Source organism: Chiloscyllium punctatum, chromosome 10 (assembly GCF_047496795.1).
Source record: "Chiloscyllium punctatum isolate Juve2018m chromosome 10, sChiPun1.3, whole genome shotgun sequence".
Taxonomy (NCBI): Eukaryota; Metazoa; Chordata; class Chondrichthyes; order Orectolobiformes; family Hemiscylliidae; genus Chiloscyllium; species Chiloscyllium punctatum.
This window is the reverse complement of record NC_092748.1, coordinates 68,586,847-68,598,785: the sequence shown is the minus strand read 5'-3', so window position 1 is coordinate 68,598,785 and position 11,939 is coordinate 68,586,847. Positions and strand designations below refer to the sequence as shown.

The window sequence follows — 11,939 nt, the reverse complement described above, 5'->3', positions numbered from 1 at the left end:
TTCCCTGGGGTCAGGGAGTCCAGAACTAGAGGGCATAGGTTTAGGGTGAGAGGGGAAAGATATAAAAGAGACCTAAGGGGCAACGTTTTCACATGGAGAGTGGTAAGTGAATGGAATGAGCTGCCAGAGGATGTGGTGGGGGCTGGTACAATTGCAACATTTAAAAGCCATCTGGATGGGTATATGAATAGGAAGGGTTTGGAGGGATATGGGCCGGGTGTTTGCAGGTGGGACGAGATTGGGTTGGGATATCTGGTTAGCATGGATGAGTTGGACCGAAGGGTCTGTTTCCGTGCTGTACATCTCTATGACTTTATGACTCTTTGCAAATTTCTTCCCCTTTCCAATGTCATTCTCTGTCTGGGTACTTTGTTTGTGCCTTTTGGTCTCATTTTAGTTTTGTCCTTTTTTTTCAAAAAATCATCCATTGTTTTGCATGATTAGCTTTTTCTTGTTTTAAAGAGGAACGTATTTTTCAGAACTCAAATAACCTCATGTTAAAATACTTTGGTCCAATTCTGTCATAAATATTTTGCTTTTCATTCTGTCCAATTTTTGAAACTACCTTCCCTCATTCGCTAAGCATATGCCTTCATCAATAATTATTTTATATCTTGCTTGTTGTTAATGATGACAACCTAAATAAAAATCACACATAGTATATGGCAGGACACGCATCCCGCCTACAGGTGAGGTTTCCTTTGAGTACAGCAACCTAAGGAATGCTAGAAATAAGTACATAACGTTACGTACAAAACCCATACAATTCCTTAAGAAATTGCTCGTTCAAAAGTCAGCGAATTGACGATTGAATTAATCAAATGGATATGTTTGATTTTTAATTTAAGAAAAGATGGTAACAACTTTCACTTTTGTTCAGCGCACTTTTGAGATATTACGGTGAATATGGCTTATGGTGAGCAGCCAATAAGAAACGGTCCTGATGAAGGGCTTTTGCCTGAAACGTCGATTTTCCTGCTCCTGGGATGCTGCCTGACCTGCTGTGCTTTTCCAGCACCACTCTGATCTAAACTCTGGTTTTCAGCCTCTGCAGTCCTATCTTTTGCCTAGCCAATAAGAAATAGCTGACTGAAAGACAACCTGTCTCCGCCAATCGAGTGTGAGTTTGTTTGTGTAGAGCTGGGGGAGGACGCGCTGCTGAATTTCATATTCCGCCAGCATCACAGTGTGAGCACCAGATACAGGCTGGAAACTGCGCAGACATGAAGAGGTGGTGCAGTGGACGGATTCATCTTTATTTCTTGCTGATATTTGAGGTCTTTGTTGCGGGTTGGACCATAGCAGCTTCTGAGAGAGCCGGTGCGTTTAACTTTAAAACAGTTATATATGTACGTTCAGCTGGTGTGTCGCATTTCAACGTGTCGATTTGAATGTCTGTTCTGTCAATATATCGTCTGTTTTACGCGATTTGGCTATTATCTGTGAATGGGATGATATTATATTGCCGGCTTGAATAAAAGAAACATTTCCGAGAAACGACCGGATAGTCCCTGGCTCCGATCCAAGTGTCTTCTGGTACCGGTGAAAAAGGAAGTCGCCTGTTGACTTACTTGTGTTCTGGTCGGGGTACACTGGTAATTTCTAGAAAATGTCTTCTAGCTGAAGACTGCTTATCTGCAAAGGCGTCTTTGCATCGCAAAGTTCCGTGGAATACAAAAGGGCTGAAGTTTAACGCTGAACATGCTATATGTCCCTCTCCATTTGCTTTAATGTTGTCTCGCTGTCAGGCTGCACACTCCGCTTTTCCGTGAACCCATTACTGAGTGGGGTCTAAACCACTGACCTCATGACTTGTCAAATGTTCACGTGATTGGGCAGAGGAGGTGCAGTCGGGACTGGACAGTGCCCCATTTCTCTTGTGCTGCATTGAGAAAGCCACAGTATGCTAACTGGCAATGAGCAATGTTAACCCGGCTAACTATTTCGAGATACAGGTGGTTGAACGAAACGGCTGTTTCGAAGAACAGCATTCCAGAAACCTCCATTTAGCATTTGGTCTACAGAATAACACAGAATGATGTTTGGGGGAGGAGGAATGTGGTAAATGGTGTTTGTTGTGTGGATGGGCGGAAAGGGCATGGACTGAACTGTTGACATTCAAATTGTGATGTTTGTCATAGCTTTTGATTTCATCAGAGTTGCCATGTTGCTATTCTAATTGCCATAGATTGAATAGATCTAGGTTTTGTGAGCTTGCTTTGTGATGTTGGAAAAAGTAAATTTACCAGTGCTCCCTTTACCTCCAGTAAAGTAATGCCATGCATTAATCTTGATTTTTGAGCAAATTATTGGTAAACTTACAAATTAGTATGTGGATCCTGTATCAATAATCTGGTACTTCATCTGCAAATTTGTATGAATTGTTTTATTCACTGCCAATGAAATTGATTTTTTTCGAATTTTCTGTTTAGCAGAGCAGTAGCTTTTGGAAATCATTTAGTATCAAACACTTCTTAACACAACATGGTATGTAGTTCATGAATCTAAAACTTTCTTTCACCATTCTGATGAAGGGTCACTGAATTGCCAAGCCTTTTATTGTGTAATTTGCTTTCTTGTCCAATATGATTACATAAAAGAACTGTACTCCTGACTCATGAGAACTTTGGTTTTGAAATTAGTGCTCAGAATCTTTGGGAAAGTTTGAGTGAGATCTGTCATACTTTATAAAAGTGAAGTAAAATAGTGCATTGCATTTAATTCTGGGGTTGGAGGTGGAATTGTAAAGGAATTGCATGACCGAGAATCAATCATCCTGTTGTATTTTTTTTTAAAGTGGATGATAGTAGATAATGGAATGCTTGGTTAATTCTTCTGTTCCTGTGGTACCATTTGTCATGAAAGACTGTCAATTAACGGGGGGAAATGTGATCTTATTATTTGAAACGCTGTGCTTTGGTCAGGTGGACTTAAGAGTCATAGAGGTGTACAGCATAAAAACAGACCATTCAGTTAAACGTGTCCATGCTGACCAGATATCCTAAATTAAATTGTGGACCAGCACTTGGCCCATATCCCTCTAAATCCTTCCTATTTATATACCCATCCAGATGCCTTTTCAATGTTGTAATTGTACTAGCCTCCACCACTTCCTTTGCGTGAAAAAGTTGCCCCTTAGGTCCCTTTTAAATCTCTCCCATCTCACCCTAAACCTATGCCCTCTAGTTCTGGGCTTGCCCCCACCCTAGGGAAAAGAGCTTGTCTATTTACCCGATCCATGCCCCTCATGATTTTAAGATCACCCCTCAGCCTCCAAAGCTCCAGGGGAAAAAAAGTCTCAGCCTCTCCCTATAGCACAAACACTCGAATTCTGGCAAAATCCTTGTAAATCTTCTCTGAACCCTTTAAGTTTCACAACTTCTGTGTTATTTATATCTTTATTCCACATGTATGATGTGAGGTTCCTTTTAAAATAAACTAATTAAATTTAATTTGAATTTCTCATAAATTTGTCCTTTTTTGTGGCTTAGGAAATGACATATTTGCCATCCAGCACCAACAGTTTAAAGAATGTCTCCAAGTGAATTCCTCTGGATTTATTATGAACAAGTGCAACCAGCAAGAAGAGTTTCAGCAATGGAAATGGGTGTCTGAGCATCGACTGTTCAATACTGGCTCGAAAAAATGTCTTGGCCTTGATCCTTACAACAAGAAGCAGCCATTAAAAATGTTTGAGTGTGATGCAGAAATTACATCGATGTGGTGGCGCTGCAGAGGGGGCACGCTGTATGGTTCATCTTCCTATAAACTGACTGTCAAACAGGATTCTCCAACAGTGAGCATTGATGCAACTGATGCATGGAAACAAAGGGGTGGCGACAATGATGTTTGTGAGCAACCGTACCACAGTGAGTAAAACGTGGTATTCAATATAAATGTTCATGTATTTTTAAAAGGCTGCAGATCTGAAGTTGCAATAAAAGCAAGTGTTGGGGAAACTGAGCAGATCTGATAACTTTAGAAGAGGAATAAACGATACCATTTTGAGCATCTTTGGGTGGAGTTGTATAAAATGATTTGAGTATTGAATGCAGTAAGTCTCATGTCCACTTTTGAATTCATTATTTTTTGTAGAATTTTTAATATCAAGTTTTTACTGAAAGTCAAATATTCATTAACTATTCTTTTGCATTTTCATTTTACATAACTTAACTTAATTATGCAGGATAATGGCAATTTGAAGTACAGAGATGTGAAATTTGAGAATGGGTTTTTCCCTTCTCTTATGCCAACTTTTAATTTGCAAAACAGGTCACGAAAGATTGCGAACAGCAAAAATATAATTTGGCGAGAGTTACTGAGCCCCCAAGTTTTTATATTTTACCTTGGGAGAGTACCTTGTCGATGCTATTGTTTCAGTGAGATTTTCTTGATGTTTTTGTGCAATTCTGTATCTCAAACTGTGGTTGGGATTTAACGGGGATATTCCAAGGAGACAAACGTTTTTTTTTAAAAGGGGCCATAAATGAGACATCCATGCACTGACAAAACAGAATTTCAGCATTCAGAAAACTGTTATAAGCTTAATTTACCTTGCTCCTTCTGTTTCTTTCTCTGTACTTGGTGCTCATTGATTAAGGGGTTATATGTTAGTCACCGTATTCACTAAGATCTCAAATGCACTGTTGACTTCACTGTACTAACTTGCGTGTCCAGCCACTTGCGATTAAAATGCTACTTCACACTGCAGGATAAGCAATGAAATATCTAATAAACTTGTCACGTTCCTAGATATTTTGCAGCAAGTTCTGGACAATTAAGGACTAGTTTAAAGGGACCAGGAGTGTTCTCATTTGCAAGATTTCAATTCCAGCAAGTGGTTGCTGACAGAACCTTGATGGATTATAATAATATATTAAATAGGAGTTCTGAGGAAAGGTCACCAGACCTGAAACATTAACTTTGATTTCTCTTCACAGATACTGCTGCGCTTTGCCAGCAACTTCTGTTTTTGTTTATGATAATATACTTTAGTTGTCTTCACTGAAATGTACTCTTATGTTGGCTTGTGAACATTTTAAAGGCAGACTTCCCATTGATCATCCTCTAGTATTTTCAATATTGAATATGAAGGCAAAGAGGAAAACCTACAGTCCAAATAATTCAGAAGCAGAAAGACATGGTATGTCTTGCAATGTGAACTATTCCAGTACTCGTGAACTTCATTTCTGTTCAAAGATATTGTAATTTCGACTCTGCCCTGGTTCATAATGTGGAACCAACTCGGATTAACGATGATTTGGTGATGGATTAATAATCATTTGATCCCAACACTGGGCCTCCAGACTTCAATTTTGAACTGTTTCATATTGTCTGCTCAGTGTTCCCAGTCAGTCTTCCTAACTGTTAAATTAAACAGTCATTTGTTGAAGGAGACAACCAGAAGTCATTATTTACTCAAGTAATGTTTCATGATGTGAAGAAATCTAACAAATCTGGAGCTCCTGACCCTGCTCACAATCCCAGTGTTTTGTGTCACTTTCAATATGCTGAAATAATGAATATCATCCAACTGTTTATCCTTGCCCTGACTTTATGTAGTGGCCTTCTCTAGCCATTCTTATATTCTCCTTTTCTCTGACTCCAGCTTCTTGTACGTCATTCCCTTTGCTCCACAGTTAGAAGATCCTTCAGCTGACTTGCTTACATATATTATAGACTTTGCTCATGTAAATCAGTTGTTGAAACCCACTACATCCCTTTTTATAAAATCAACTTCTGTGGTTGATTTGATCACATTCAGGTAAATTGAGATGTATTTTTTAAGGGCGTTATCTAACTGTTCATTTCTTCTGCAACTTATGGCGTGCTATTTGAGTAATTGATTTTATGGTGATTGTATCACCAAAATAATTCTTTCGTTATTGTTACGGAAACACTAATGGTAGTTTTAGATTCCTGATATGTGATTTTCTACAAGTATTCATAAGTTGTAGTCATCACAAAATTTTACCCATTTACATGTTTGACTAAATACTGGGAAAATGACCAGCAACCTTGCTTGAACTTATTTTAAAGTCCTGGTCCTATCCTTAGTAAGGTAATGAAAGTGTCCTAAAGACCTTTGCAGCCAGTTCCTGGGTACAAATAAGATAGTAGCAATCAGGTTTTTTTTATGGTTGCCAAGAGAAAACTAAATGCGTATCTGGGCGTGGGTGGGGAAAGAGTAGGAAGAAAAGAAAGCAAAACCTTTTGAATTTCCCTTCCCTATGAAGAGGTTTTGATGTGTTGTAGGTGGTCAAATGCAAGTGGAAAGCATACAGTAAATGGCAGGACCTTTTAGGAGTGTTGATATACAGAGGAATCTTGGATGCCAAGTTCAAAGCTTCCTAAAAGTGGTATCACAGTAGATAAGGTGGTAAATAAAGTGTATGACAAGCTTGCCTTCATTGCTCAGGGCATTGATTTATAAAAGTTGACAAGTCATGTTGCAGCTATATAAAACTTTAATTCGACCACATTTTAGAGAATTGCGTGTAATTCTATTTGCCACACTACAGGAAGGATGGTTTTAGAGAGGGTGCAAACAACATAAACTAGCTTGTTGCCTGGATTGGAGCGCAGGAGCTAAAAAGAGGTTATACAAACTTGGATTGTTATCCAAGCATTTGATACTGTGTGGCAACCCGATAGAGATCTACGAGAGGCATGGAGATAGGTGGATAGTCGGAGTCTTTTTCCCACAGTGGAAATGTCAAATACTAGGGGGGCATAGGTTTAAGGTGAAAGGGAGAAAATTTTAAAGGAGATGTGCGATACAAGAATGGTGTTAGGTGCCTTTAATGCACTGCCAGGCGGAGTGATAGAACAGATGCAACAGCAACATTTTAAGGAGCATTTAGACAGACATATGAACAGGCAGGGAACAGAATAATCAAAATCATGTGCAAGCAGACACAGTGGGCTGAAGGGCCTATCTTGTAATATTCTATTGCAGAAATTGAAAGCTTTGACAATTTTTATTTTGAATCAGATAGAGTTTATGTATGAGCAATATTTGATCAACATTGGAGACCGGAAGTCTTGATCAGTATGTTACTGCAATGATACTTGTAGCTGAATTCTGAATTGTAATCCAGTGGCCCCAGTTGTTATGAGGTAATGCCCAATTGATGTTTGTATTAGACAAGTTAGAAACCTGGATGGCAAGTTCAATTTTCAAAATGTTTGCTCCATAAGTAATCGTTTAATAAAACATACACATGCAATGTTGTAGTCCTTGTTTGAACAATACAATAAACTTTTTTGTTTGTTAACAAATGAAGATAAACAGGAAAGGTGAGAAACAGTTTGTGATGGTGAGAATGATGGCTGCAGAAGGAGAGAATCAAATGATTGTGAAGTATCAGATAAGCACTGGTGCTTTGCTGTATAGACCTATGTAAAGTGGCCCAAGATGGTGACCCAAAAATGAGGCATATGAAGGTAAGAATAAGGCAATTTGTTGGTACACTATGCATCTCAAAGCCTCTGGGCTGGGAATGGTATTTGTCCAGAGAGGGGAAACCGTTACTGTTGTAATTAACACACAGGATTTGAGAAAACAATTGCAGCAATAAATTAGTTTTGTACTGTGATTGACTTTTCCCTGAGGCATCAAACTGTATTGGGGTTGATTTAAAATGTGGAGCTGGAAAAATACTGCAGGTGAGACAGCATTGGAAGAGTAGGAAAGGTGACATTTCAGGTCAGAACCTTTCATCAGGACTGAAGGGGGAAGGGAGCTCAGAAATAAATGGGGAGGTGGGACTGGGGGAAAGGTAGGTGGATGCTGGCAGAGATTATTATGATTGATTAATGGACAGGGTGGAGCAGGTAGATGAGAAGGAAAATGGACAGGTTAGATTAGGTCAAGGTGATGAGAGAAGGAGGGCTCGACATGGGATGAGGTGGGGTTGGGGAGACTTTGAAACTATTGAACTTTATATTGAGGCCTCAACCTATAACCTACCTTTCCACCAGCAGCCCCCCACTACCGTTTATCACCAACCTTCACCCTGCCCAGTCCTGATGAAGGTCCTCCCCCAAAACATCAAACCTGTTCCTATGATGTTGTCTGACCTGTTGTGCCTTTCCAGCTCCACATTTTATTGACTGACTTCCAGCATCTGCACTCATTACTATCTCCCAAATTGTATTGGGACACAGATTCTAAATGTGGATGGTTTCTTGCCAGGGCCCTTCACAAGCAGCCATTTTTTCATGTGATCCAAGATAGCAAACCCAGCAAGCTATATGAGGTTTTACATCTGAACTCCTCCTTGTCATTGTACTTGCACAGCTGCCAGCGGGAAATTGCAGATGAGCTGCTAAATGTCAGCCTTGCCAATTTTCTTTTTCACCTTGGGGCACTGAGGCCAATGATAACAGCAGGCACCATTTCCGAAACGATCAGCAGCTAATTTTCCACAGACTGTGGAATGAACCTGATGGTGTTTCTCCCTCTTCATTTTGTTCTCTCTTACTGCTAGCTATTGTTCATTAGTCCTGCCTTCCAATTCTGGGGAAGGGCTGACACCCAAAGTATTAAGTCATATTTTGTTGTCTACTGTGAAACCCATTTTTAAATAAAAATCTGAGAACAAATTGTAATGAGCAATGTGTGGTGTTTTTGATAACTTTGGCTAACTAAAACTATTTGAATGATTTTCCATTTACTTAGCAGCAATAGCTGAAGGTGAAATATCTCTAAGTGGGTGTACTGCTTCATGCTGTTCTGGTTTTTAATTATCTAGAAACGGAGAGGTTTTGTGAGAAGCATATCAAGCAGCTACAACGTTTATTCCAGAAGTTGCCACATGCTTTAATTAAGGTCAATGACAAAACAATTAAACTTTTTGTTTCTAAATATTGGCAGTATTTTCAACTTCTTGTGAAATTGAGGGGTATTTTATCATTGCAGCTGTTCCTTGAAAAGGGCAGTGTTACTGTTGAGGGTGGAATTACCATTTCTTTAGCTGAGTGTAGCCTGAGGAGTTGGGAAGGTTCCTCCTTCGGAGTGCTTCCTTGTTTTACATTTTTTTTTCTCTCCTATATCTGCTTTATCTTTTTGTGCATGGTGTTAGGTCACTAAACATTTTTTTTCTTTGTTTTATTGGAACAAATACAGAAAATTAGAACTTGTTCTTCAATGTTGGTACATTCTGCAGTTGGAACTGGAACAGACTGCTGGGTCACTGGTTGCTCTGGTTTGTCTGCTTTCTGTTCTGAAACAGGTGTAGTTGGAAAGATCTCATCCTTGAGCTCAGAAATGATTGCAAGAACCTTCATTATATCTTGGAGAGAACTTGACAAGTAAATTTACAAGATGGAGTAACCTGACTGGAATTGTTCTTTATTTCAAAAACAGCATAACCCTAATAGCAAAATGTAGTTTTAAATATCAAAGTGATGTAGCTGCTCCATCATGTCTATTGGCATATTAGATGTTTAAAATATACATACTTGTATATACCATAGTGGAAATCATTAACAGCAAATACAGTTTAATTTATACTTCATATTTGCTATTAAGAATTCTATTGCATAATGCTTAAAAATGCATCTTTTCACTTTTTTGTAACTTATTAATTTGTTTCTTGCCAAAGGGATTTATACAACTGATGGAACTGCTTATGGAAAACCATGTGTCTTCCCCTTTAAGTACAGAAGAAAATGGTATTATGAATGTACCACTGAAAACAGTGATGAGGAATGGTGCGCCACAACCACTACCTATGATACAGACAGAAAGTGGGGGAAATGTTTGAAGCCAGGCAAGTAATGAAGTTTACAACTCAGTTAAAGAAAGATTAAATAAATGTTTTCTTAATTCCCTTGAAGATATCATGGATATACAACAGGATTAGGTCATAAAGTCCCTTATGCCTCTTCCACTGTTATCATAACTGAGGTGTCACCTAACCAGGGCTTTAGCATGCATAGCTGTAGTATGACTTCTATCCAAAGGCTAGCATTCTGTTTAGTCTTTTGGAAAAGTCAGTTTCTGTTCGTGCAATTTCAATTATGTACTCGAATCATCTGCACTGTTTCAGATTTTTGCCATTTATGAAGTATCCTGTAATTTCCTGTCTTGTTCCACATTTTTGCCCCTTCACTTAATTGTCTATGTCTCGTTTATTTTTAAATAATTTTATACTTCCATCTACTCTGCTCGCAAACCTCCCTATTTCAGTGTCATCAGGTTTGCACAAATGGCATTCTGAGTAAGTTATGAGTAAATATACTGAATAGCTGACGGACACAATTGATGATAAAATCTTTCTTTCCGATTTAGAAACTGCCCGTATATCATCTTTGTTTTTTTTTTCTGTAGGCCCCAAGTAAGGTGTTTGACAAGGTTCCCCATGGGAGACTGATTAGCAAGGTTAGATCTCACGGAATTCAGGGAGAACTAGCCATTTGGATACAGAACTGGCTCAAAGGTAGAAGACAGAGGGTGATGGTGGAGGGTTGCATTTCATACTGGAGGCCTGTGACCAGTGGAGTGTCACAAGGATCGGTGCTGGGTCCTCTACTTTTTGTCATTTACATAAATGATTTGGATGTGAGCATAAGAGGTATAGTTAGTAAGTTTGCAGATGACACCAAAATTGGAGGTGTAGTGGACAGCGAAGAGGGTTACCTCAGATTACAACAGGATCTGGACCAGATGGGCCAATGGCTGAGAAGACGCAGATGGAGTTTAATTCTGATAAATGTGAGGTGCTGCATTTTGGGAAAGCAAATCTTAGCAGGACTTGTATGCTTCATGGTAAGGTCCTAGGGAGTGTTGCTGAACAGAGACGTTGGAGTGCAGGTTCATAGCTCCTTGAAAGTGGAGTCGCAGGTAGATAGGATAGTGAAGAAGGCATTTGGTATGCTTTCTTTTGTTGGTCAGAGTATTGAGTACAGGAGTTGGGAGGTCATGTTGCAGCTGTACAGGACATTGGTTAGGCTACTGTTGGAATATTGCGTGCAATTCTGGTCTCCTTCCTATCAGAAAGATGTTGTGAAACTTGAAAGGGTTCAGAAAAGATTTACAAGGATGCTGCCAGGGTTGGAGGATTTGAGCTCTCGGGAGAGGCTGCACAGGCTGGGGCTGTTTTCCCTGGAGCGTCAGAGGCTGAGGGGTGACCTTTATAGAGGTTTACATAATTGAGCGGCATGGATAGGGTAAATAGGCAAAGTCTTTTTGCTGGGGTCAGGGAGTCCAGAACTCGATGCATAGGTTTAGGGTGAGAGGGGAAAGATATAAAAGAGACGTAAGGGGCAACTTTTTCACACAGAAGGTGGTATGGGTATGGAATGAGCTGCCAGAGGAAGTGGTGGAGGCTGGTACAATTGCAACATTTAAGAAGCAATTGGATGGGTATATGAATAGGAAGGGTTTGGAGGGATATGGGCCGGGTGCTGGCAGGTGGGACTAGATTTGGTTGGGATATCTGGTTGGCATGGACTCTATGACTCTAAGTAATTAGGTATATTCAGTTCCTGTTCCTCAATGACTTGCCACCCTGTCTCATTCAACTTACTTGCTTTTAACTTTGAAATGAGTATGTAAGTTATGCATGTTTGTTGTCGTTTGGTACCTATCTCAACGTTACTCAAATTTCAGTACCAAAACTGCTATGTAGATCAACTGATTTTTATTGTTTAACTTTGTGTCATAATTGTGGATTTTGGAGACTTTAATGATTGTTAGTTCATCCATGCAAAAATCTATGCTTTCTTGATTTCTTGTCTACTCCAAAAACGCCTACCTGAAAACCCAGAGGAGAACAAGGGCAGCAATTATACGTGGGCACCACTGCCTGCAAATTCCTCTCCAAGTTGCATGTCACTTTGACTTGGAATTATATGGCCACTCCTTCATGGTTACAGGTTCAAAATCTGAGAATTTGTTGTTTTCTAATGGTATTGTTGGTGCATCTCGAGCA

The 11,939-nt window shown here is 39.5% G+C and overlaps 1 protein-coding gene across 2 annotated transcripts in view; it reads left to right on the top strand.

The window, feature by feature from the left end:
- Positions 1 to 1,142: 1,142 nt before the first annotated feature.
- Positions 1,143 to 11,939, top strand: part of ly75 (lymphocyte antigen 75) — a 141,982-nt gene continuing 131,185 nt past the window's right edge. For both annotated transcript variants that reach the window (XM_072579435.1, XM_072579434.1), the window contains exons 1-3: positions 1,143 to 1,320; positions 3,492 to 3,869; positions 9,609 to 9,776. In XM_072579435.1, the coding sequence (XP_072435536.1) occupies positions 1,224 to 1,320; positions 3,492 to 3,869; positions 9,609 to 9,776 (643 nt within the window). In that variant the 5' untranslated portion in view covers positions 1,143 to 1,223. The remainder of the gene's footprint in view (positions 1,321 to 3,491; positions 3,870 to 9,608; positions 9,777 to 11,939) is intronic.